The sequence below is a fragment of the Hermetia illucens genome, chromosome 5 (genome assembly GCF_905115235.1).
Source record: "Hermetia illucens chromosome 5, iHerIll2.2.curated.20191125, whole genome shotgun sequence".
In the NCBI taxonomy this organism is placed as follows: Eukaryota; Metazoa; Arthropoda; class Insecta; order Diptera; family Stratiomyidae; genus Hermetia; species Hermetia illucens.
The window spans coordinates 15,862,693-15,890,166 of NC_051853.1; the positions used below are offsets into that span (position 1 = coordinate 15,862,693).

General features: G+C 42.3%; 1 protein-coding gene across 11 annotated transcripts in view; it reads right to left on the reverse strand.

Annotated features, from left to right (window-relative positions):
- LOC119656708 (protein sidekick) overlaps positions 1-27,474 on the reverse strand; it is a 475,605-nt gene that overhangs the window by 51,369 nt on the left and 396,762 nt on the right. For 6 of the 11 annotated variants that reach the window (XM_038063218.1, XM_038063225.1, XM_038063224.1 and 3 more), the window contains exon 6: positions 9,137-9,346. The exons of 4 other annotated variants lie outside the window; for them this stretch is intronic. In XM_038063218.1, coding sequence (XP_037919146.1) covers positions 9,137-9,346 — 210 coding nt within the window. The remainder of the gene's footprint in view (positions 1-9,136; positions 9,347-27,474) is intronic. One more of the 11 variants, XM_038063222.1, reaches the window with a different exon arrangement.

The window sequence follows — 27,474 nt, forward strand, 5'->3', positions numbered from 1 at the left end:
TTAAATACCACTTGTTTCCATCCTTAGGGAACAATTTTCCTGATAGGAAATTCGCCTGTGAAAATGGACTACTTCAGTTTTTTGTTAATAGGGACGAGGGCTTCTATGGGAGAGCGGCAAAGCAATTATTTTCAAAATGGCAACAAGTTATCGAGCAAAACGGATCATTTTAAGTTTGATAAACAGAGCCTTTAATTTCATGCAAAAAAAGGATATCATTTAACTACACTTTATATAATGAATACTGTACGACGGATACAGCCATAAAAATTACATCATCTTCACGCAAAATTTTATACAAACTCGCGGTTGCAAATTCAACTGTAAGAAATTAAAAGCGCGAACGTAAATGTACTCCACTCTTTAAAGTGTACGAATTTATAAGGACTTTTCCAGAAATTTACTTTAATTATGAGATATTCATATTCTATCGAAGGACATCTTCACAAAAATCCAGGGCAATGGAAGCCTGAAAATTTACGCCGCAGTTCTAGAGGTAGATAAAACTGCACTCTCGTGTCTGCATCGGGACACGTCACCTGATTAAATTAATTAAGTGTACCAGCAGTAGATCTGCTTCCAGATTTTCCAACTTGCCTTCACAGCGATATCGATACCTGAGTTTTCCTTGCGAAATGTAAAAAAATATAAGATTTTCAGCGGGAAAAATTTGTGGAAAATGCTTCCTCTTCATGTATAATAACGTTGAAGGAGCGTCATTGACCTGATTACTTAAATAGGAGTCATGGGTAGGGATTACTGATACCTTCTTGCACTCACATTATTTGACTTGCTTAATAAGGGTTGGTTTTTACTAGTACTATTTTCTAGATGATCAACTCTGACGATTCCTTGTTCATCCCATTTAATGGATATCGAAATCTTTCCCGAAAAGCTTGAAACATGATTTTATTCGGCATTGACAATGATAGTCGTTGCAAAAACCCATTGCCCATTGTTTTCTGGATTAAAGTGAAACCACTGGCTGAGCCAAGTATCAACCTTGGTCAACCGGAAGTATCTTAAGATTTGTCCTTAAAATATAAACTCGCCTTTTGATCATCGTTTAAAGTTCACCCCACCCAACGTGCAGTAATTCGTTGAAAATAAATCTTTGGAGCGCTGTCACATCAGATTCCTAGTTTCAGCTAAATGTCTAATGGTCATTTTTTGGACAGTTACGAATAGATCTTTGAGTTTTTTTTAAATTTTTGTCTATATGTCATGTGGACTTAACTTACTGGTATCCACATGAAATTGTGGTGTCAACAGCGACAGAATCCACTAAGTCAAAGTTAAAAAAATAAATTGGTATACTTCCTTTTTTTCGGGGCCGAAGATAGGATGTTGTAACTTTTCTGGTTTTTTATTCCGAGCTGCATTCCATAAATAATTGATTATTGTTTCTATTAGCATTATTCGCATCAGCCTTTCCAGGACTACAATCCCTTTATATTTTCAAGCGACTCGCCGAGTTATTCTTTATTCTGATAATAATCCCATATGAGTTGCACAAGTTGAAACCATGGCGACAAAACTTTGTTTCAAAGAGGCCAAGCCGGTATAATAAATTTTACATGGTAGACTTTACCAAAGGATAACACATACACATATAGAAGAAAAATGAACGTCGAGTACTTTGAAATGAATACTCGGCTACAATATAGTAGCAATTCCTTCGTTTACGTGTACATATAGCGTCACTTAACGAGGGCAATTTACGCCGGCATGACGTTATTATGCCGCTCTTCGTATTGTGGTCATATTGCCGTGCATATATCAAAGAAATTGTTTCATAAGTTGTAAAATTGAAATTGTCAACGTTAATTAGCTATTTTGCAGTCTAGCATGCAAATAAGTCGAGGAACGGAACACCATCCCCACATGCATTCGTATATAGGAGAATGGTATCATATGTAAACGCTTATGGTAAAAGGATCTGGTTCCTGTTTATTTTTTGCACTTACTTTTCTATCTTTGAATAAGAGGTTCATAAAACTTTCTCATTAGGTTAATTGCATGCTTAAATTTCTGCAAAATTATAACATAATGGGAAATCATAAAAAGGAACGCCAGATCGTAGATTTGAAGTCAACTTGGAAAAGGACGAAGGTCCGAAATTGTTTTGCGGTTTAGTCCAAAAGTTAACCTTTTATGATTGAAGATATGACCCAGCATTTAAACAAATCGGGAAACCGGAAACTGGTCGCTTCAGGTATGAAAGGTTTTGTTTGCTTCTTGTGTGAGTATATTTGAGTGTAGAACTATCCCATTTGTACGTCGCCCGTTAAGAATATGCATTTAGCATGTCAGATTTAGTAGTTCGGGTTGTAAATTTACACGGTAAAGACAACTTTGAACTACTGTGACTTTGTTACTAATAGTATGATTAGGAGATGATATGCTTCATATTATATTTTATACTACTACCAACTTTTGTAACTCTGAGATAAACTTAAGGGGGGTTTTACTCAATTTTCCCAAAAATATGGTAATATAGTATTATTAATTTAATTTGAACAGATATCGATATGGAGAGTATTTTGAGGCCTGGGCAGAGGCAGCTTCATGATTTTTTTCAGATTTTTCGGTTGGGAAGTTTCTGGGAATGGGTCCGTTAAAGAAATCATCACTTTGCACCCCTCCCACTCCCCGCCTTTTTAACAAATCTCAAAACTAAGACCGGCTTCGAAAAGTACTAATCGACACCTTTCATTTGATACCCCACATAACTATATTTGGTTAAACAAAATTTTACAGCCCCCTTTTACATGTATGGGGACCACCCCTAAATCTCAACGTAGGAGGATGTCACTCACTGCATGTCTGGGGGTCCGCAGCTCCCACCTTCTCACCAAATTTCTTGTCAATCTGTATAGCCGTTTCTGAGAAAAGTGCCTGTGATAGACAGACAAACAGACGGACAGACAGACAGACATTGAACCGATTTTAATAAGGTTTTGTTTTACAAACAAAACCTTAAAAACGGATCACTATTGTCGGTGAGGGATGGGACTATAGATATAATATGAAAACCAACCATCATTCAAGTGGAGCTAGGAAAATGATCCATGAAATAAAAACCGCGAGAGCTCGCGCGATAAGTAATGGTTTGTTGGTCGTTTTCTCTGATTGTGAAGATGCATTACGCTTTCTGCGCTTTCGACACGAGTGCCAGGTAAAGCCTGGTACCTGATAATAGGGGGAAACCTTAACCTCAGGGACCAATATTGGTCCGATGCATGGTAGAACCAGAGTAAGGGAAGGATCCACCGTTTTCTCAACATCGCTCATCCATCCAATTTCTTACCACTTTCATCAGAGGTTACTATCACTCCTATCTTGACCACTTTACCATCAGCAGTAACAATACTGTTAATGCTCATCCTAATACCTATCCCTTCCTGGAAACAGTGACCAAGACCTTGTAATCTTCAACATTAAACTTCCGGGGAAGTTCAATCGTCCTAGCAACCCTCATTTCCAAATTTCCAGTAGGCCAACTAGAAACTCATTAACCAGATTCTTAAGTCCAGACTTAATCTACTCCTCTCATACAACAGCGTGGTATCTAACGATTCCATCGACCGGACATCATCGATACATTGAAGTAAATCAGCAAAATATGAAACGAACCGATTTTAGGTCACCCCCCTCAACTACTGCAACCTCATTTCTCCCACCAATAATATTCTCGACAATATCAAATACAAAAAGATCCTCTGGCGGAGACTAGATACTCCCCGTAGTCCTATCATCTCAATGAAAACATCAGCAACAGCTCAATCCGCTAATGAATTTTAACCTGGTATATCGACTACTTCTACAAACGTCTCTCCAACATAGTGCTAAACTCTAATACTTTCAGAGAAATCAGAAAAACTTGCCTTCGCCTGTACAGAACAACACACCAAACCCCAATCCTATCTCAGATTATTTCCTCCAAGCCGTCCGAAACCGAAGCAAGCGAGCGAATCAATTTACCCAATATAATTGATCCCATCTTTCTCAATCACCTAGATCACCGGGAGAATTTCCCAACCAACCATTTTGTCACTCACACAGAAAAGAAAAACCCTCTTAATCTCGAAAGCTACAGGCCTATCATCCTCTTTCAAGATCTTCGAGCGGATCATCAAGTCTATAATCAACGAGCTCTACAACTGAAATTGTAACCGACCAAAATATGCGGTTAAGCACGCGTTTCTTGTCCAACCATAGCTTTCGAATTCGTCTGACAATACAGATTCGGTTTGAAGCTTCCGGCAATGCTCAACTTACATTGGCACATCTGTAAGCCAGTTTCCTAGATGGGCCGTCCCAAGTCAACATCTAACAATGCCTCTCATCCCTATATACATCCAAGGAAGCATCTCAGTTCTTTCAACCACCCTGTTTTCCCTCGTCACCGCTGACCTTCCTAAACAGAGTCCTAACCCTAATCTCAACCAAATGCTATACTGTGCGGATGATCTGATCCTTTACACATCTTTGATAATATTTCCCCCCGCGAAGCTCGAGTGAATTAATATTTCGACGAGCTTAATTTCAAAAAAATGTGAAATATAATAGTTGTGTTCCGCGGCAACATTAGGATGACAACCTAAATGAGGAGAGACAATGCCATTCTTCTTTCAAAATCCATCTTACAAGATGACAATGAACTTCCGTCTTTCACACGTATCCTATATTTCATCCTATGCAAACCGTACATGCAAATCCCTGTATCCTATTCTAAAATACGGTGCGGAAAAGGTGCACAAAATTAAATAGTTCTGTCGCAAGCAGCTTACCAAACATTTCCTCATTTTCAGCTTCATCTTCTGGTCCCCGTTTCAAATAGAAAGGTGGCGCCGTCTGAGAGAATGGAAGATCCCCTACTAGTGCTCTAATATCTACAAGAATGGATCTCCTCCCATTGAAATTGTCCGTCCCCGTCATGCTGTTAATTTCGTAATCAAATGTGAGACACACTCCAGCTTCTTTGTCACCCAGGTCATGCTGATTGAGGACATGGTTATTTTCTCCGTACTCACCTGTTCCCTCCCTCTTGTCCTTATAATCCCAAAGCCGTCTCTTTGACTCGTAGAGAAGAGTAGTCTTCTACACCGGTAATTATTTTCAGTCCCAGTTTTCAAAGTCCACCCATCCATAGCACCGATCCCTAGCTTCTAATCTTTAAGCCTTTCCTGCATGTCTCCTATCCTATGACCTGCCTCTACTGCTAATCTTTCTCCCAACAAAAATTAGAATGAGAGGCAGGTTTTTTCTGACGTTTCTTTCAAAATAACTTGCTGCTAGTCATCATCAAATTGAAATGCTTGGTCGACTCCCAATTGTCGAGTGTGGGCCCCAACTCCCTCGAATCATTTCTTTGGGCGTCTCGGGTTTAAACAACTATTTGAAAATTCGGCCAAATGATTAAACATAATATCCACTTTAATGGCAAAGCCCATTAAAGAAAGCCCCAGAGTCTTATGCCAGAAAAGCTAGAGACTGCTCTTCGCAGAGTCAATAGGCCGTTCCACTGTACTCAGAACCTAAAAAGAACGACGAGTGGAGGCCCTGCGGCGATTTCCGATGTCTAAATCTTGTCATCTCCCCAGGCAAATAAAAACCCAAGGTTATTGAGTAGGGATGCGAATTGGTTTCAACTGTAACCGAGTGTACTACCAAATATTCTTGGTCCCGTAAGAAGCATCCTAAAATCTTTTGGATTATTTCAGTTCAATATGAAAACATTAAATGCACGGAACACAGCACCTTACAGACATCGTATTACGGGGACGTCTTTCGTGACCTGCTATGTCGAGGTATAACATAAGTAGCATGCGGGAATGGTTTTTAGAGCGAATTCAGAAATACAGATTGCATGTCCCCTATGACGCAGAAGGCGTTCCCAGTCAAACATTCATCAGAGCTATCCAATATTCCAAAAGTAGAGGCCTGGGGTAATAGCAGGATGTAATGTCAACGTGCCTTCAATTACGCCTCATTCGTGGCTATTTGTGAAGTGGCAAGTCAGCATGGAATCGAACTGCTAATAAGTTGGATCCTTCACATGCTAGAGTGAAAAAAAATCCACATATTGGCCGGCCAGAAGTCTATTGAAACAGGATGTCACAGGGGCTGCCCACAGGGAGGGGTTTTCTCTCCATTGTTATGGTTCTTGGTAATGGATACCCTGCTGTGGCTCCTGGAGGACGAAAAAGTCTTCGCGCAAGCATTTGCGGGCAACCTAGCCGTAATAATTACCGGCAAGTTTCCACACACAGTATGTAACCGCTTGAATGCAACTCTGCATGAAATTCACAGTTGGTGCCTCCGCAATGGACTAGGAAGACTGGAGTAGTTATGTGCACTAGGAACGTCAAGTGGGGCAGCTATACGCTACCCACCTTAGCAGGGGCGGAAATCCACAAACAGTCAAGTATTTAGGAGTACATTTCGACTCCAAGTTAACGTGGAAGCACCATATCCAGGAACAATATCAGAAATCGTGCAGATTGCAGGGGGAACTTTCACCAAAACGGATACACTGGATGTATACATCCATAATGAAACCCATTTTTATGTGTTCATGCATCGTCTGATGGCCGAGACTGAACTTTGCTAACAGCAGCAAGCTGCTAACGCAGATCCAGAAGCTTGGTTGCCTAAGTTTTACTGGAGAAATGAGTACTACGCCGACTGCGATCCTAAATCCCCTATTCGCTTGGAGATGAAACGGAAAGCAGCCAATGACGCATATAAACTCGATACCATTGGAGCTAATCACACGGTCATTCGTTTATCTGGAAATTCTTTGACAAACATCCGATAGCTGGGATGCGATTCGTCTTTGAAACAACACACACTATTGTAATCACCAAAAGAGAAGAATGGTCGACAGATGGCCATGAGTCTTTTCAGATTACAGACTTAATAATCTTGACCGACATGTCAGTCATGGAGGCTAGATCGGGCACAGGGGTGTTCTCGGGGAATCCGATCAGCGAACTGGACCGACCCCTCAGAATAATGATGACCATACTCCAAGCAGAGATATATGCCATTTGATTGACAGCATAAGAATGTCTGCGACAGAAATGGAGGGGCCCCACCATTCGAATTTGTTCCGACAATCGGGCTTCATTATCAGCACTAAACAGCAACGGCCCTGCACTTTTTATGCAACTGCCCGACCTCCTCAGATCTCAGATGAAGACACCTTGGCTAGGTTTTCTTCAATGAAGAATCTGCACACTCTCTGCCTCTGGAGAATGTTCTCAGATTCGCTAAAGCCTGCAAACGCCGTGGGCGAGAAACCAGTGAATAGGTGATTTACGGGGATAATACAGTGGGCCTAACACTGGCCTGAGTGCTCGCTCCAGTAAGCTAAACTAAGGACTTCAGATGTATTGTTACTAGCAAAGGTATTAAGATGGAGATTGAGCGGGCTAGGACCATAACGAACTCTTCCAGGAAACTCACTTTTCACGTTGCTTCAAAAGAAATGATCGAGTACTGGCAAATGTCACTGTGTCTAACTGTGTCGACGAATATCCCCATATTCTACTCGAGTTACGTTTCAGTTCCAAAGAAGAGGGGCAAGCAACAGCCGAGATGATGCACTGCACGACACGACAATACGATTTTCATGGCGGCTGTCCGCAGACCATACATCGAACGATGAGTTTATGGAAAAACATCGAAATGTTATGCGCAACCTATGATCAACCCCATCGACAGATCACGCTCGTTATTTATTTACAAAACCGGAAAAACCAAGTTATGTCCGCTGAGCTTATCAAGCCGACCCTTCCAGAAATGGAAGACCAAACAACGCCTTCTGATCGGAGTACTAACAACACACCGCATGAAATGGCTGTTATAAATTCACATCGCAATTTCCCAAGTAATGTATGTAATATCACCTTAACTATATAAGTTTTAAGCCTAATGGCATATTATCATCACCAGCTGCGATTCAAACATTACCAAGCATCACAACATCACTTAAGGGGGGTCATCCCGTGTGAAGGCCGTTTTTTTCGCTTTTTTTTAGAAATTTTTGGTGAAAGATACAAATACGAATTTTTCACCATAGATTTATTAATATCTTGAGCGTGCATAGTAACTTTTCCACCCCGATCGCTTAATTCGTTATTGAAATACAGAGCAATTTATACACCCACCTCCAAAAAAAAGTGTTTTTCTGCAGCCACGCTAAAGGGCGCTGCGATCATCTTAAAGAAAAAAAGTAAAGTAAGTAATAATTTTCCGAACTCCGAATATCCAAAAATTACTTTGCCCATATATTCTGCACTATATCTAGAAACAATTGATTCCAAAAAAAAATCAATTCCCCAGATCCGACACACGGGATGACCCGCTTAACACCACCGCCCCTTTTAACATTACAACCACACCACCTCGAGTATAGAAGTGATGATGATATTCTTCTTGTGATAAGCAATGCTTTGTAATATCCGTGCCGATGTAATATCATATAAGACATCACTAAACATCACCGAGTAATGATGTAATGTATGGTTCGATAGAATGTTGATGTAATGTAATTTCCAATTATGTGTGATTAAAATAAACATTAATTAAAGCTTTTCTATCGCTGATTTCATATTAAGTCGTTGCATCACGTGGCTTGCTTGCTTATTTGGGCAGAATTAATATTTTGAAAGCTAACAAAAATTGGAGGTATCTAAAAATTTCTGATTCTTTGTGATCAGAAGATACACAGGTTTCATTTCAAGATAATTTAACTGAACTAGAGTATGTGATCGAATTGATGGGAACGAAAACTTGTTGAGAAATTTAATTATCACAAACGTGTATTAGTGATGTTATGTCCAAACAAAACTCCAGTTGAAAAAGCTAAAATCACGTGCATTTCAGTTGATTCTTCCAAATTAAAATTATTTATTTAGTAGCAGAAGGAAAATATATCTGAAAGTGCCGAGTATCTGTAGTCTTGCCTATCATACAACAGATTTAAATTGTGCAACGAAAACTTAGAAGATTAATGGCGCAAATGAATGCAATACGTTACAATATATCGTGCGACTATGCATGTGTTTTTGTGTTAGTGTGAAGCGGGAAAAGTGTGATTAATTATTTACACTACTAATTCTCAAACCTTTCTTTTTAATTAAACTCTTACTGGCTGTATCATAGCGAAAGTCCTTATGTTTCCGTCTACCAGATGTTGAAGTTGCTCTCACCCTTATTATTCTGGGCTGGGCCAGACGTTTTAGACGATTTAGCAATTTACAATGTTTGTTAGTTGCATAGTACGAGCAGAAAGAATTTTTAATGCGACTAGGATTATTTTCTAGTTTGTCTGATGCTTCTTTTTTGTTTATTTTGTTCATTTTATGATAGAGAACAATTATGCAACGCGTACATATTGATTTGATGATTTCGGTTATGAGTAAATAATGAAAGGATTAGTTAATATTATGATAGTAAAAAATGGCAGAATATAATCTTAAAATGTATCATTCACGGTATTATCACTTCATTGTTCTTTTCAAATAACTTTGCAATCTTAACACCTAAAGGGTGAGTAAGGTTCCTTCCACACATATACGGTTCCATTCGGTTCAGCTCGTTTTAGGTTCATTTTCGGTGTTTCGGTTTCAACTCGATGTCTATTCGGTACCTAATTGAAGCCGTATAGAATCGAATGTTCCCACGAAATGAATAGGTTTTATTATATTAGGTTTCAATACGGTTCGAATTCGTGTGCATGAGACAAAAACCAATCCCACGTACGATTCAGTTTACATTTTGAATTCATAGTGACTGGATTTAATGTGCAGTTTGCCGAATAGGAACCGTGTATGCGTGAAAGTGTTTCATTCGGTTGGGTCCGAAAACAAACTGAACCGAATGGAAACGAAGCTAGGAAAAACTGAGTGCGGAGAAAAATTAGTACGAGATCAGATTCAAAATCACAAGGCTCCGTTTGATGAAAGAAAACGAAACTATTATTGAATGCGAGGTTGTCTGAGGCACGTACTGTCGCGTACTATTTCGTGAGATATCTGCACGCCTCCTCTACACAAAGTGCCTTTGGGCCGACTCACCCATTGCCATTTTTTAGGATAGTGGATTCTACTGCATGGCGCAGCCAGCAATGCAATTGTGGCTTAGCCACTTCCTCCTTCCGATCACAGCGAATACGGGTACCAGGTCTGTACGCTGAGCAAGTTGTTCTTTCGTAATAGTATCAGGCCAGCGTACCCCGATTATACATCGCAGACAGGTGTTGACGAAGGGTTGTAGCCTTTGTGTAACTGTAGGGGGGGGGGGGGGGTCATTTTCCATACGCTACTCCCATGTTGCAATACCGAAAAAACATTAGAACAAAACAATCTCAGCTTGATCTTGGTGTTTAGATGACTGCATTTCTCGATTTTGGACAAGGCAACAAAAGCGAATCTTAAATTTGTAGGATGTTCAATGATCGCCCTCCGTGACCGTGACTCTTACCATGTGCAGCATCTCGTATATGCCTATGGTGTTTGGCATATACTGACGATTTTGTTTAGCTCGCTGTTCGCCTTTTCTTCAATGCAAACGGAGAAGCACAGACTGCATCGAAGAAAGGACGAACAAATCCGACATACGCGGTCATTGGACATCCTAGAAAATCTAGAAATCTCCAGACTACCGGTGGAAAATAGGATGAACACAGATCTTTGGAACACCCGATCATGAAGAAGCAAAAATCTTGACTGATGATTTCGTCCAGGGCAGAGGCAACTCATCAGACACTGCCTCATCTCTGCCCTGGGACAAGCGTGACTGAAAATGGTGACAGGTGGTAATCGCTCCATTTATATATAATCGCAGACATAACATGCGTACGAATTATATTGAAGTGAAATCGGTCCCAAGTTCAAATCTAGACCAGGCCGAAGTGATTTTTTTCCGTCATCAAGTGAATGCGGACTCAAGACTTCCAGTATCTTCAGCACCGTCTAAGCTCTCAAACCTAATTTAGGAAAAATCAGGACTAATCCTCACTTAATTCCAGGTATTTAAATTGACAGATTATTTACCACGCCAACCAAAAAATTCAACGATACAAATCACGGATATAGCGCTATGTGTTGGGTAATATCCAGTTCGGTGCCACCGTCAGCAGAGACCACGCTTCTTTTTAGATATACAAATTAATTGACGCCTTCCATGCTCTGGCCATTAATGCAGATAAGGAGAGTGTGATGACCCGTCAAATTCAGAATCTTGGTTTCGTTGGTGTTTCCCAATCCAGAGGTATTTGACCAGGGTCCATGATCCGGTGAGAGAACAAACAGATGTCATCAACGTAGTCGGAGTGTTTGAGGAAAATTGTCATCGTCCGTTGAATTCCACCGAACAGGGCAGCGTGAAGAACGTCACAGATAACAAGATAAAAGATAGTATTGGCGACAGGATGCAACCCTGGCAGACTCCGGTTTTGACGTCAAAATCCTGTAAGATTTTACCTCAATGTAGCACATGACATTTTGCGCCATCATATGTCGTTCTGATAACAGCTATTAGTCCCCCGAAATGACTCTCCTAGGCAAGGCACTCCAGGTGCACTCACTGTTCATGCTACCAAAAGCTTTCTCATATCAATGAAGAGCAATTGAAGCGAACATCGCAGCTCCGCACACTGTGGCAAAATAATCCGTAGGGTGTTGATGTGGTTAATGCGGGAGGATCCGGAGCGGAATTCAGCCTGCTCTTTGTTGATCAAGTTTTCGAGATGTTCTTTGATTCATTGCAGGATTATTTTAGCTATTATTTCTGCGACGCGAGATTGCACCCAGATCAGGCATTCGATAGAGCCAAATGGCGAAACCGATCATGACGAGCAGACCCCGCTTGTGAACGGGACAAAGGCTGAAGAAAAAGAAAGATCTCTGCGACGGCAAGGAGCACGCAGATACACCTTCAATTATCACACTCAAAACGGGTGCCCTTTTTGGAATCTTAAGCGACCATCGGATGGTAATCCTTTTCGAGGCCGATGTCAACGCCTCTCTTGTTAGCACATTCAGCAGACCACTCCCAAATCTACTGCTGATCGTGAAACATTCGATCAGATTGCTCGTACCGCATCCCAAGTGACTTTATGGCAGAGTTTGTGCCCGAAATGTGCCACCAATGGTTAGGCGGTGGAAGTTGCAGATATCCCCATCGTTATGGTCACCAAGACCGTGCTTCCCCATCACATGTAAAAGAAAGGCTCCATTAAAACAAAGAATGGAACAAAATTAATTGAAAAAATTCTGAATTTGAAATGGAAAATTCTGATTTTGAAATAGAAAATTATGAAATTGGTTTGAAAAATTCTGAAAATAAGTTTCAAAACTTGTAAAGATGAGCGAGAGGCCGAATATGCAGATACAATATGAATACAGGGCTTTGATGATAACTGATGCTGGTTGGTAAGACAAGAGGTTGACGAGCGGTCACCTAAAATCTGTATCTATGGAATCGGACATCTGGAACATTTTTGTTATCTCCGGCCAGATATATGGTAATTTTGTGTTAGCAGCAGCATGGGGGCGTTATCGCTGGTATGAATCAAATTGTGAAGCTCTTCGAATATAGTCTTATGGAGTGTTATTGACACTTAAGTTCTGGCCTATCCTTTGAGGCATTGTACAGGATAAAGAACTGTCAAAATATAATTAGTGAAACACTACCTTGAAACTTTCGAGAAGATGAGATATCTGTTCGTCGCTAGACTTCGGTGACGACTTGTAGTGTGTAGTCAGCGTTATTGATAGTAAAGACAGAGCTTGGGCAACCTTCTGGTTGCGGCGCGAAACTACCTTGATTGGCGTCACATTTAATTCACTTCAAAGGTTGGTCACAAATTATGAGGGAAACCTGTCTGCGTTGTACTTCACGATTGAGCTGCGCCCAGTAGATCTTTTTGGCTGGAAGTCCGGCAGCGATTGGTTAACTACATGTGAGCAAGTTTACAGGCCATTAGTAGGGAAGAACCTCTGCGCAGCAATATCTCAGAAGTTGGAGCTAGGTTGGTAGTTTCAAGGACGATGTAGACTTTCAGCAAATGACAAAGCATGGTTTGAGAAAAGGACTCGCCTGGGAACCGAAATATCCTGACGAAGAGCATCTTAGCCGGAGAGAACTGGTCGTCTTTGAAGGTCTTTCAGGAACCATGAAGTACTGTTGATAATAGAGTCGTCAATAAAACATGTTGGTTGCTCATGAGGGGGACTTCGAGTGTTCAATGAAAACCTTGGATCTTGTTGGTACGGCGTTGTAAGGATCGAACTCGAACTGTGCCCCTTGATTAAACATGAAGGTTTTGCAAGTGATATTGAGATTTTTCAAACCAAATTCAAAGTTTTTTAAAATACTTTTAGAACTTTCCAAGTTAACTTCAGAATTTTCCAAACCAATTTCAGAATTTTCCTTTCCAAATTCAGAATTTTTTGAATATTTTATTATAAAGTTTTATACCAACTTTTTAAGGATGAAAGTAGTTCTACGTAATATTACTGGCGCATAAGGGAGGGTGTTTCCTGTCAACATCATCATAGCATGTCAAACTCTAACTGATCAAATTTTTGAGCAGATGAAACATTGGTAATCTGTTTGGACTTCGGTGAAAACTTGAGGATTGATGGTGGAAAACATAACAACACTACAAGTGCGCAAGAGAACATTACCCTATTGTCTGATCGCATCACATACCTTCACTTAGTTGAGATCTGGTGCTGCCAGATGCAACCCCGCTGGCGAATCTGTCTAAGCGATGCCTTGGCCAAACGTTGCTGGACTAAATAGACTAGAGCTGGTCGGTGGAAACCGTGAAAACGCAGCTCTTCCAGAATATGTTGGAACTGATTAATGGCAGTGAAACTACAAACTGATCGCAGCATTTATCCTCATCTTCAGGGAAATTCCCGCTCAAGAACGGTTCCAATAATGACATTATTTGCTCCCAGGACTAGTGTGACATTTGGCTTGAAGAATGAAGTTGCAGTATCGACAGTGAGCGCCACTTTGCTGCCTCGAAATGCAGTTTCTACGATAGATGGGGCTTCTTTTTCTTGGCAGGCTTTGCTTAGCGTAGGTATTGAAATGGAGTGGCGATAAAATACTCCCAGGATTCCGTGGAAGACTCAGATTTTGGACAGTCTTCAAGTGTTGGACTTTGCACGCTGGAGGTTTGACACCTGTGATGACCTAAGAGATGTCTCATAGTGCGTTAGAAGCTGGGTAGCATTACCTAACCTTATTGACGAAACAACGAACTCGAAGAGGCTCAATTTTTGTAGTAGCCGTTTTTCTCTGCTACCTGTGTCTGGTAGAAAGCTTTGCAGAGGTTGAGAAGGGATATCTGTAACTGCCGTTGGTTCGAGAACCACCTTTTGATCCAATAACTGGACGATGGTTGCATGACATCTTGTTCTTGTGTCTTGTCTGTATGTCTTGTATGTATTTTTCTCTGGTGCCGTCAAAGCCCAAAGTCTGCATGGTCGCTTGAAGACAAGAAGTTTTGTTTTGTGAATCTCATGTTGCATTGCCAAGTCTAGTAGGAAGATGGCTAGGGTGTGTGGAGGACAGGCATCCTTGAACTCCTGCAGCAGAGCCGAGCAGCCAGGCTCGAGTTTTCTCAAAGATGTGACCACTTGCAGGATAATGAGGATGGCATACATACAGATAGTCATTTCAAGTTACCGTACCGAGTGACTATAATGCTCCATTAAAACAAAGAATGGAACAAAATTAATTGAAAAAATTCTGAATTTGAAATGGAAAATTCTGATTTTGAAATAGAAAATTATGAAATTGGTTTGAAAAATTCTGAAAATAAGTTTCAAAACTTGTAAAGATGAGCGAGAGGCCGAATATGCAGATACAATATGAATACAGGGCTTTGATGATAACTGATGCTGGTTGGTAAGACAAGAGGTTGACGAGCGGTCACCTAAAATCTGTATCTATGGAATCGGACATCTGGAACATTTTTGTTATCTCCGGCCAGATATATGGTAATTTTGTGTTAGCAGCAGCATGGGGGCGTTATCGCTGGTATGAATCAAATTGTGAAGCTCTTCGAATATAGTCTTATGGAGTGTTATTGACACTTAAGTTCTGGCCTATCCTTTGAGGCATTGTACAGGATAAAGAACTGTCAAAATATAATTAGTGAAACACTACCTTGAAACTTTCGAGAAGATGAGATATCTGTTCGTCGCTAGACTTCGGTGACGACTTGAGGGCATAGCAATGGCAAACGTGTGCGGTTATTACCCTGTCGTCCACTTCTTTCACATATTTGAGGTTTCCCTGGTGCTACCAAATGTAATCCAGTTGTTAAGCTCCGTAGACCAGGAGCTGATAGTTGATGAAAACCGTAAAACAACGACCTTTCAGAGATCGCTAGAGCTGCTTAATGGCATCGGAAGCCACAAACAGTTTCTGGTGGAGAGTTTCCTGGAACAGGATCCTAAAAAAAGCTAAGTGCTTCGGGGGAATACCTGTTCAAGGGTTATTCCGACAGAGAAATCGGAGGTGTTTTAAATTCAATATAAAGCTGCAAATAGTTTAAGCCTAAGCTAGGCGGCCAAAGCAAAGGTTTTTTTGGGAAATGAAAGATTATAAGTCCACATCTACTTGATGCTCCAGAGCAGAGGTGAGGCGGCGTCTGATGAGTTGCCTTTGCGCTGGACGAGTACTTGGATGTTAAGCCCAAGAGATATGTCCTTGAAACAAGAAGTGAAACTAAATTTGGTATGGTCGGAAAGACGATTAGACGCCTGCAACAGCCGAATAAATCACTATGAGCCACTTGCTTTCGAAAAGAGATTAAATGGGTCCCTTCACTGACTGGACGACGATCTTGTGCTTTGCTCCTGATGTCTCAAAATCGCTCCTCGGCGGATAAACGAGTCTATGTGCTTGCTCGAGGAAAGAAGGGTCTATTATGTGAATCTCGTGTTGCACTGAGAGGTGAAGAAGGCAAGGGTGGAGAACAGGCGTCCTTGGAAACTTGCAACAGAGCCGACTAGTACTAGCTTAGACCAGCCAATTATCTTGATTACTGAGGCAGGGAGTCTACCCCAAAGACGCCCGCATTGAGAAAGAAACGCTGGCGCTGGAATTGCTTCCTATTAATGACAGCATATGGAAGCAATGAGATGATTGAGTTTGAGTCAATCAGGAAACAAATGATGGTGTTGCGGTCGTAGACTTGTAACCGTTTTTTTATTGAAACACTAATATCGACTTTCGTAGTCTAGATCGGAAGTGGCTTTATCGTTTTTTTTTCTGGTTATCGTTGAGGGCGTATGACACTGGGTCTGGTGAGCACCATTCCACTTTAGCTGTTAAAGAGTTGTAGTGGTTTCTTTGATTTTTGCATGCTCTAAAGATAGAACGCCCTCATTGCTACTTTTCGTTGGCTAGTGCGCTGATCTGGCTCTCGATTGACTGACTGGTTAGTGAGATGAATTGGGCTATGCGGAGTTATAGCGCTGCTAACTCCCTAGCTACAGGGTCAACTCCTGCTGAGGCCATGGTCGTAGAGCATAGTTGGAGTGAACTAGCGGTGAAGGCGGAAAGACCCACGAAGATGAGCTCGAGATTGGAGGTCTTTCAGCATTTTCAAAAACCCGAATGTGTTTGGAAGCAGGAAATCTAACCCTTTTGAGTGTAGACCGTTATCGTTACCAGAGAAACTATGAGGATATCTTAAAACTAGGGTTTGATAGCTGCTTGCCAAATGAGTTCATGAGGTAGTCGAGAATTTCTGCCTTTAAATGCGAATATTTCCCGGTAGCTGGTATGTCCAGCAGGATGTACGTATCAGTGTCAATAATACAGACGACCAAGTCATTTTTTTCCTTTGAAATTAATGCGGTGTATGTGGAACGCAGATACGACTTTGAAGAATCATAGCCTGTGTTTCGCCTTTCAGAAACGCAGAAGGTGGTTGTACGGCATAACCTCGACATTGCCTAGTTGGCTTTCCGCATTGATACCGGTCAGATGTTGGTCAATGATCTCCATTTAGGGTTTGACTATAATGAATGAACTCGCCAAATCCCGCGCGTTCGAGCAACCAGAAAAAGATGGTGAGGTCTAAGATGATGAGGTCCAAGATGATGAGGTCCAAGATGATGAGGTGTCAGTTGATGGGAAAAAGGGCACCCCTGAGACATGTGGTATCACCATTAATGATCAAGTACTTTCTGCTGTCAGAGGCGGTCTAGTTTTTTCAAAGATTGCGGGACACGGTATTAAAAGTGCGCTGTGAAAGCCCTAAAGCTGTCTTGAATGGCAGAGGCATTACAGATCGACTTACTCTCCACACAGATACTGCCAAAAATTATGGTAGTTTTCAAAAACTTTAACTCCCAGATTTTCAAATATTATTGGACTTCTCTAGGCAATTTTACTCTAAAATAAATCCGTTGAATTCTCCAGACAAACCCTAGAGTTACCGCTTTTCATGGAATACAATTCTTTGAAACGTACGTCAGATTGAATCCTCGAGATTTTCGGCAATTTTTCCGAAGTTTTCCTAAGATACCCCCACTGTAAAGTATCAGGAAAATTTCAGCCTTTTGAAGTTTGGCCAGGATTTCTAAAGTTTAAGATATAGGGAAGGGAGTTTTGTTAATTTTCCTAACTAGCCTTTTCCACCATTTAGGCTTTGCTTGGCGTTCTTCCATTCTTTTTAGACCTTGCTAGTTTTGCACGAGAAAGCAGATACTGAACCGTTTCTGCAATTATTTACGAATCTCTGCGCCCAGAAATCTTTCTGAAATATCCAAATAAGATAAATGTGGAGGTTTCCTTGATTTTTCTTTGGCCCGGAGCATGCTCAATTAAAATCCCATTGTATCCTTCAGTCTACCGAGTCTAGATGCCATTCTAGAGATTGGATTTCCGGATCTACGGAAATAAATGTACATTGAGTGGGGGACGCCCAACATCACAAGTGGGAAAGGAGTGGTAGCGAGGCAGTTAGAAGTAGAGAAATATTTTAGGGCATATTGGGGTTTGTTTTAATATTTTCCAGATTAAAGGAAAAGAAGGATCTTCTTTTCCTGTCTAAAATTTTCTTTTTTTTTAAAGAAATACCGCATTTCGGGAATCAATTGTTCCCTTCGTCAAGAACTGGTTCCCGAAATACACTCAAAGCGTAGTCTTTAATCAACTGAAAATTACAGGTCAGGACCTCATAATCCTAGGACTTCTTTTATATTATTGCCACTGATACTGTACTACAAATCTTCGTAAGTTTAATCACACTCAAATATCAATAGGAAAAAACCAACGAATAACACCCCAAAAAGGAATTCTATTAAAATCAACCATTTTTGATTGACGGGCAAACTTCAACCAAAACACGATAAAGGGAAAGGGTATGGATAAGGATATCCAAAGATACATAATACGATTCGACGAGCAGACATTTGAATTGGATCGACAGGAAATGTTTTCAGAGAAATTGAGGAATTATCAATCCGAATTCAAAAAGATACCGCAAAGCACAGACAAGTCGGTGCTATCCAACACCTCTGTCAGTTGTGAAATGGTTCAGCGAACTATCTCAATAATGATGAAGGTTTCTAGGAAACTATTGCACCCGAAAATAGAAGGAGTAAAACAAATGTACTCAGAAATTTATAATTATGAATTTAAGATTGATATTTGTGGAAAAACCGACACCATTCGTAGTCAATCTTGAAAATCGAATTTCCATGTCGAAGGGGAAGATGTGATGTAAAATTAAATATTGAAAGACATTCCCACATAGGAATACGCGTCTAAGCCAGGAGAATAAAATATTCGCCACTAAAGATAGATGGTACTCTTCGTAGATATCTTCCATCTGGAATCCTTACATATTTTATGTACATTTCAATCTTAGACGTAGGCAAACATTATTCATTTATTCAAATTTCTTGAAAACATTGCTCAAGTATCTAAATCTAATGGGCGGTGTTACTTTAAGTAGTTACATTAGTTATAAAGAGGTGACGGAATCTAGCCTGAATAGGGAGTAGGCTCTACAGTCCTGAAAATCTCTGTGGAAAGCCCCTTTGGGAATAAATGTGCATAAGTTTAATTTGATGAGATACTTTGGTTAGGTAATTAGTTGCTCCATCCCCCAAAAACCATTCCCTTCTTACATGCTCTCTTTTTGGAGCGTTGTAAAGCGGCCACTGCACATATCAATCTTTAAAGAACCGTGGGTTGTCGGTGAAAAATTCAAAGGTTTAAACTCCCGACATGCTGACCTGTTTGTTATACAACAGGTGGAAGTGATAGACCCCACCCAGGCACGGTGGTAGCAAAGGACCTCGAGGCCATCTTGGTTAACGTTCTATACGATGGCGACACCACAACGGGCAAACTGACCATAAAATGTTAATAGTGAGATTAGGCGATTCCTTGATACTCTGCTTACTTCCCCTATGACGTAGACGAAGTTCCCAGTGGAACATTCATCAGAGCTATCCAACAAGCCAAAGGTAAAAGCATGGGGTAATAACAGGATGTGATGTTAAGGCCCACCTGGGGAAGTCCCAAAATCAATGCGAGAGAATTGAGGATCTGGTAACAACCGAACTTCAAACCGTCAATTTAACGTGGTCAGGCGAGAGGTCATTGACATCATGGTGGCATCTCTTGACATTGTGGCTCTTGTCGGACAGTGGAGAGTATCAAACGGTATCACGCTCTCGGATTACAGGCGCATTGCATTCGTAATGGGTATATTTCGGCATCCATTGCTAGGATTGAGAAAACAAATGAGACGATCACGACTAGCATCAGAGAAGGTTTCGGAGACAGCTGTCTACTCAATACGCCAAACAAGGGTGAAACACCGTGGTAGAACTCTGATTTGCTCCTCAACCGATTTTTAAAGTCTGATTCAGCTGTTGGCTGGAATCGATACAAAGAGGCTCAGAAAGCTCTCAAAAAGAGCATAAGTTCAGCTAAGCGATCACCAAGGAGACGCTTTTTCGAAGAGGCCAACTCTCTCGAGGCAACCTCAACGCTGAAGCGGGTTCTTGTCAAAGAAGTAGCCAGCTGCTGGGTTATCTACGTATACAGAGCGGGAGGTACACAGAAAGCGATGAAGGAACAGTAAACTGTGCACTTCCCAGGCAGCATCCAAAATCTCATCTCAGTACGTTCAATTATGTCTCATTCGCGGAAGTTAACCAGTTGGATCCTACACATGTTAGAATGGAAAAAGATGCACGTACTCGTCGGATAGAAGGAGGGATGTTTTAGGGACTGTACACAGGAAGGGTTCTCACTTCTCAGTTATAGCTCCTGGACGACAAAATGGTCTGCGTATAAGCACTTTCGGACGATCTAGCCGTAATAATTATCGGCAAGTTGTGCCTTTGGATTAAGGGATAGGGATAGGGACTGACTTAACGGCGAAGACCTTTGACTATCGAAAACGGAGTATGATTGGTTTCTGGAATATGCACTCGCTCCTCGATTACGGTAGCGAGGGTCCTCAGAATACTCGCTTTCTTCAACTTGAGTGGAAAGGTGGACATTGAAGGTGGCGATATAAGATGGACATTCTGGGTCTAAGGAATGTAAAATTGTAGGACTCTGGAGGGTACTTCTCTTGTCGCACTTGTAGCAATGTGCTTTTGTACTCTGGAAAACCAAGTGGCAACAAACGTGAAACCGATGTCAGGTTACTTCTGACGCTACCGCAAGGCGTACTCTCTTGATCTTCGAGCCGTATTCTGACAGACTTGCAAGATTCCGCTCGACGTTAAGGAGCATCACAATTTGACAATGCTATGCACCAACGGAGACTTCCGATATACTGGAGATGATGCTTTCCACGAGCAAGTATACCCAGTTCAGGGGATGCTTAGGCGACATTGTGATCATGATGGATGATCTGAATGCCAAGGTTGGCTCTGATAAAACTTTGCTCGGACATGTAATCGGGAAACACGGTCTTGGCGACTGCAATGGCAATGGTGGAGGTTCGTGCATTTCTGCAACTTCCACCGCCTCGTCAATGGTCACATTGTTCGAACGCAGAACCTGCCAAAAGGTCAGTTTCGTTTCAATTAACCGGCACCGTGCTAGCAAACAGATCGTCCACTTCGCGGTTAGCAGTAGACTTAGAAAGTTATTTGCTGGATGTGCGTAACAAGAGAGGTGCTGACATCAGCCTCGAAAGGGATCACCACTTGCGTGTTGTTTCCGCCACTTCTCGCACAGTCGAGGGGCTGCAATCCCCCAAGTTCAATATGGACTGCTTGTACGACCCAGTTCGATAATGTGAGAGCTATCTCGCTGATCAGACGGTAGATATGTTAAGCAGCTTGCGTAAGAATATCGATGAGCATTGGGCTGCCATCAAAAATGCTCTTTTCTCGGGTGCTACCTAGTTTGTCGGCCAAGTCCCGAAGGGGCGTCATAAGATCTGGCTGACTCCGGAGTTATGGCGGACGTGAAGCGCTCAAATTCCGATACCTACCGAAATCCAAGCCTAATGTGTGCCATGATAAGAGGGAATTTGCTATTGGCTGGACGGGGAAGTGGAATATGCCGCATAACGCAATGATTTCAGAAGTATATATCGCATCACGGAAGGGCTTGCAAGCTTTATGACCAAATAAACCCTTTCGATGGTCCTGTGAAGGACGTCAATGGTCGACTTCTCATCAACGATAGGAGGAACTGAAGAGGTTAAAAGAACACTTCGCCACGGTTCTTAACCGTACCACATCCTGTCAGGTTCCTCCTTTTGCGGATACAGTTCCAACCAGAAGAGAAATTATTTCGGCCATCAATACATTGAAACGGAGTAAAGCCGCTGGGCATGATGGTCTCCCCGGATAATTTCTTTATTTAAGGGACAATAAACAGAGTAAACTCCAATTACTTATTGCTCTCAGGAGGAGGAGAAAGCGTTCATCTTATCCAGTGCTTAAAACTACTTAAAGAGAAAGAGAAGTTAAAAGGACCAAGCTATTGTGCGTTGTAACTTCGGCAAAGCCTAGGAATCGGTGAATGGAAGTAGACTTCGAGCTCTGCGAAGGGCACTTTGAAAATGTCTGCGTTGTAAGTCTTATAAGACGCAGAACAGCAGGTGATGTCGTTAGAGGCGGAGTACTCCATCAGACTCGAGGAAAGTTTAAAAAATGTGCATAAATCCAAATAGGATCCACGCTGTTGTAGGAAAGGGAGGTTCAGAAAGCGGAGTCGGGAGGGATGGCCCCCACGAGGGAAGTCCTTCAAGAGGAGGAAACGGGTGAATGTACGTTGCACATTTTCAAGGGCAAGACAATTATAGTTACGGGAAGGTGATCAAATCACGGAGCAGTACTCGAGGGTATTCCTCACGAGCGAATTGAAATGAGCTAAGACGTGAAGTATAAAGCCTGACAATTTTGCTGCTCGATTGGTTACTTTGAGACAATGGGTGTCAAAGCGGAGCTTATTATCAAAAATGACTCCGAGGTCTTGAGTGGAATTTAGGTATTATATCCAAGTTATCTATTAAGAGAGTAGGAGTAGGAAGTGGGTGAGGATTTAAGCGAGTAGCACATAGAATGCAACTTTCTGACGATTAGCGCTAACCCATTAGCAGAGCACCAATGAACCAGATTGTCTAGGTTAGTTTGAAGGGAAACACAGTCCATAGACGACGATATTGCGGAAAACAGCTTAAGGTCGTCGGCATAGAGCAAACAGGGACAAGTAAAGAGGAACGAGGAGGTGGTTGATAAGAAATTAAAATAATAAAATACCCCGAATAGATCCCTGCGAGATGCCAGAGGAGGAGGAGAAGGAGCAGGATGTGCAGCCACCAAAAGAGACGCGGTAGGATCGGTTGCAAAGGTAAGAGGCAAGCCATAAAACAAGTGGTATGGGAACGCTTAGAGGCGAGAGTTAGCATAGAAGTATCTTATAATTTACAGTGTCGAAAGCTTTAGCAAAGTCAGTGCTAATGGTAGACACTGGTTGCCGTGAATTTAGACATTTGGCGACATAGTTGGTAACGTTAAACAATTTGGAGGCAGTGGACCTACCCTGAACAATTATTTATCGCTGCACCAGCAGTTACTGCACATCTGCTACTTCTAATCGTACAGAAATCTTGAGTATCCGAGACCTTTCCCAGAGAGTGGAAAAAGGGAATGATCGTTAAGATTGCAAAGAAGGGCACCCGTTTTGACTGTCACAATTGGAGCGTGTATCTACGTGATCCCTGCCCTTGCAAAAATAATGCCTAAAACGGAACGGCTCAAAGAATATCTCAAAAGCTTGACCGACAAAGAACAGGCTTGTTTCCGCTCCGGATCCTCCTGCATTGGCCACATCAAAATCCTACGAATAATTTTGGAACAGTGCGTGGAGTTTAGATTTTTGCCGCACCTGCTCTTCTTCGATTTCGAGAAAGCTTTCGATAGCGTAAACAGGGAGTGTATTTGGAATGCTCTACGCAGGGGGGCCATTCCGGAGAAACTAATAGCTATTATCAAAGCGACATATCTTTTTCTTCAGCCTTTGTCCCGTTCACAAGCGGGGTCGGCTCGTCGTGATCGGCTTCGCCATTTGGCTCTATCGAATACCTGATCTGGGTGCAATCTCGAGGCTTTCAAATCCCCATCCAGCGTATCAAGCCACCGTTGCTTAGGTCTGCCTTTTGGTCGTTTACCATCGACTTCGATGTTCAGACCAATCTTGGCAAGTGAATTCTCGTTTGCACGAATTGCGTGACCATACCATCGAAGACGCCTCTCTCGCAACTTTTCCACGATCGGTGCAACCACATAACGTTCGCGGATATCCTCATTTCGGATGTGATCTAAACGTGTCACGCCACTAGTCCAACGTAACATCTTCGTCTCCATTACCGCAAGACGCCGTTCATTGTCTTTTATGGTTGGCCAACACTCCGAACCATAGAGAGCGACTGGACGGACGACATTGCGGTAAATTTTAGATTTGAGACGTTCGTTGATACGTCGATCACAAAGGACACCAGTTGTGGAACGCCACTTCATCCAGGTTGCGTTAATGTGATTATTATCAAAGCGACATATGATGACGCAAAATGTCGATTGTTGTACCGAGGAAAAAACTAGGAGGATTTTGAGGTTCATAGCGGAGTCCATCAGGGTTGCATCCTATCACCGATATTATTTTTTCTTCTTTTTGTTTTGATTTTTTTCGTTTTTCATGCTGCCTCGACCACCGCGACTACGCTGATGACATCGGTTTGCTTTCCCACCGGGTCAGGCACCCCAAAAGTACTTGGCGCAAAACAGTCGTGGAGGAAGCTGAAATGCTTTTCAGGTGACCACGATTAGGTGTGGATGTGGTTGATGGGATATACCCCACCAAAAATAAGGTTGACAACGCTGTAACTTTGCGGCGCGTGAGGCTAGGTGAAATCTGGCAACACCGCTTTGTTCGATGTTTCCCTCACTACGTATTCCAACAACAATCGCCTGTCTGCGACGGTCAGTGCTGGCTTGACAGCCATCAGCGGTTGAACCCGTCATCGCCCAAAGAAATTCATCGCCAATTAAGTGAGGTGTATGGGAAAACGAGTATAAGCATTCAACATGTCCGCAAACGGTGTAGGGAGTTCGCTGATCAACGGGGAGGCCGTCGATTTCCGACGAAGTTTTGTCGAAGATCGAACACATCATGCTCGATGATCGGCGAATCAGGATCCAGCAATTGCCTGCTGAAATTCTTGAGGCTTCTGAAGTTTCAATTGACATGATTTTGGAAGAAAAGCTACACTACGACAGGATTTGTGGAGTGTATCGACTGGGCTCGGAAGCATACCGAAGACTTCTCTCACCACTGTTATGGGGATGAAACGTGATGCCATTACGTTACTCCGGAAACAAAACAGTCTCGCCAATGGAAACACACAGAGTGGCCCAAACCAACAAAGTTTAAGCAGAAGCTGTCTGCAGGAAAAGTGGCAACGATACTTTGAGACCGGCGTGGTGTACTACTTATCATGCTTACGCCCACACCACACCACAATAAACTCAACAAGTTGTTGCGCGCCCCTGAAAAAGTTCAGACAGGCAATCCAAAATCGATGTAGGGAAAAACTCACCAGAGGCGTAAGACTGCATCACGACAATGCGCGTTTGAATGTCTCGCAACAAACGGAGGGATTTGGCTAGGAAGTAATTGTCCATCCCCCCTTACAGCCCTGACATTCTACCCAGCGATTTCCATCTGTTTCCAAAGTTGAAGGAGCACCCAGGCGGTCAACAATTCGAGACGGACGAGTTGCAAGACGAAGTTTCCAGGTTTCTCCACGGGGTGTTGGCGAACTTCTTTCAGGCGGGAATGCAAAAGTGGATTACTTGTCAAAAAAAAATGGCGACTACGTATGTAAAAAAATAGTTTAAAGACCAACGTTTTCAACGTTGTATTCGTTTTTTTAACTAAAAAATTCCTTATGCTTGAAAAAAATGAGGGAACCTTATTTTTTTGGAAACACACCTCGTAGTGTTATTACAGTAGAATCTAGGTAATTCGTATCGTCAAGGGACTGACCACTGACGATTACTAATCATCAGAAGTGAAAACGAATGAAAATTAACCCTGGGGACCGAGAAATTTGTACAAATTAGCCGGAAATATGAATAATCAATGTACGAATTATCAGTATTTCACTGTATTAAGTTTGCGAACACATTATGTGACCGCTTGAATACATAACTCTGCTTGTAATCCACAGCTGGTGCCTCCGTAACGGACTCACAGTGCATGCTTGGAAGACTGCACCAGTTGTTATTACTAGGAACGTTAGGTAGGGAAGCTACATGCTACCCCATTCTTCCCTCCCACTTTCTTCCTTTCAACACCACCAAAAACTCCTTGGGCCGCACTTTCGATCTCTTCCTTTCCAACCTCCCCGAGCGCCACCTCTCTTTATTTCCTGGCACATCCCCGTATGTAAAAACCGACGCTCACCATCCCGCGGTTGAATTTGAAGCGGAGCTCCCTCGTTCAAAACCCAAAACCAAGCGTAAACCCACTAAGTTCAACTTCCGCAAAGCCAATTTTGTCGGTCTGAACTCAGCTTTAGCGTCTTTCAACTGGGTTCATATATTAAGTAATTCATCGTGTGATCAAGCTCTTAACACCTTCTACAATATCCTCTCTGATCTCCTCTCCTGTTATGTTCCTTCTTCCCCTCCCTGCCTACGTTCTTTCCCAACTTGGTTCACAACGGAACTTCATATTAACATGCGCTTGAAACATACACTGAGGAAGAAGTTTCGGGCTTCTAAAAATGACGTCGACCTTGCTCAATTTAAAGTTATACGATCTACTGTGAAGTCAATGGTCAGAAAGGCGCGTAAAAGGTACCTATTGAGCGTCGAAGCCGCCCTTGCCCGCGGTAACTTAAAACTCTTTTGGTCTCACGCTCGCAACTCTCGTAATCCAACTCATTCTGTCCCTTCTTCTATCAGCTTCGCTGACTCCACTGCCAACTCCCCACAACAATCCTGCGACCTTCTCTGCACCTACTTCTTTTCAGTGTTTTCTCCCTCAAGCCCTTCACCGTCTACACCTTTCATAACCACAGACTCCTCCGAATCACTAGCCATTCCTCTCCTTACGCCTTCCTTGGTTGAGTTCCTCATTGGTAATCTTGAACCCAATGTCGGACCTGGCCCCGATGGGCTTCCTAATCTCTTCCTCCTTAACTGTAGAAAACACATTTCCCTCCCCCCTGTGTATAATCTACAACAAAAGTCTAGACGAATGCTACTTTCCCCGTCTCTGGAAAGAGGCCCTTATCATTCCTATCCTCAAGAGCGGAGACCCTTCCCTTGCTGTGAACTACCGCCCCATTTCCCTTCTCTCCTCTTGCTCCAAAATCCTAGAAAGATACGTCAACGACTGGTTGACCGCGCACTTCGGTCACCTCATTGTCAAAGAGCAGCATGGTTTCGTGAAACATAGATCAACGGCTTCAAATCTTCTGGTCCTTACCAACTTTGTTGCTAAACGCTTGAATTCACGACAGGAGGTACATGCTGTTTATACTGATTTCTCCAAAGCCTTTGACACCGTTGACCATAACATTCTCCTCTCTAAACTTTCTTCGCTAGAGGTCCCTCCCTCAGTCATCTCCTGGCTTTCCTCCTATCTCTCATACCGTTCCTGCAAAGTTTCTTTTCATGGTCACTCATCTCGTTCCTTCTCTCCTTCCTCTGGTGTTCCCCAAGGCTCTATACTTGGCCCGCTACTCTTCCTGTTTTTTATCAATGACCTCGCCTCCATCCTCGCCTGTCCGTATTTGCTTTACGCAGACGACCTTAAATTGTTTGCCTCTGTTTCGTCTCCATTGGACTGTGCTCTCTTACAATCCAACCTTGATAATTTAGCCCGTTGGTGTTCGGTCAACAAGCTAACACTGAATGTCAACAAATGCCA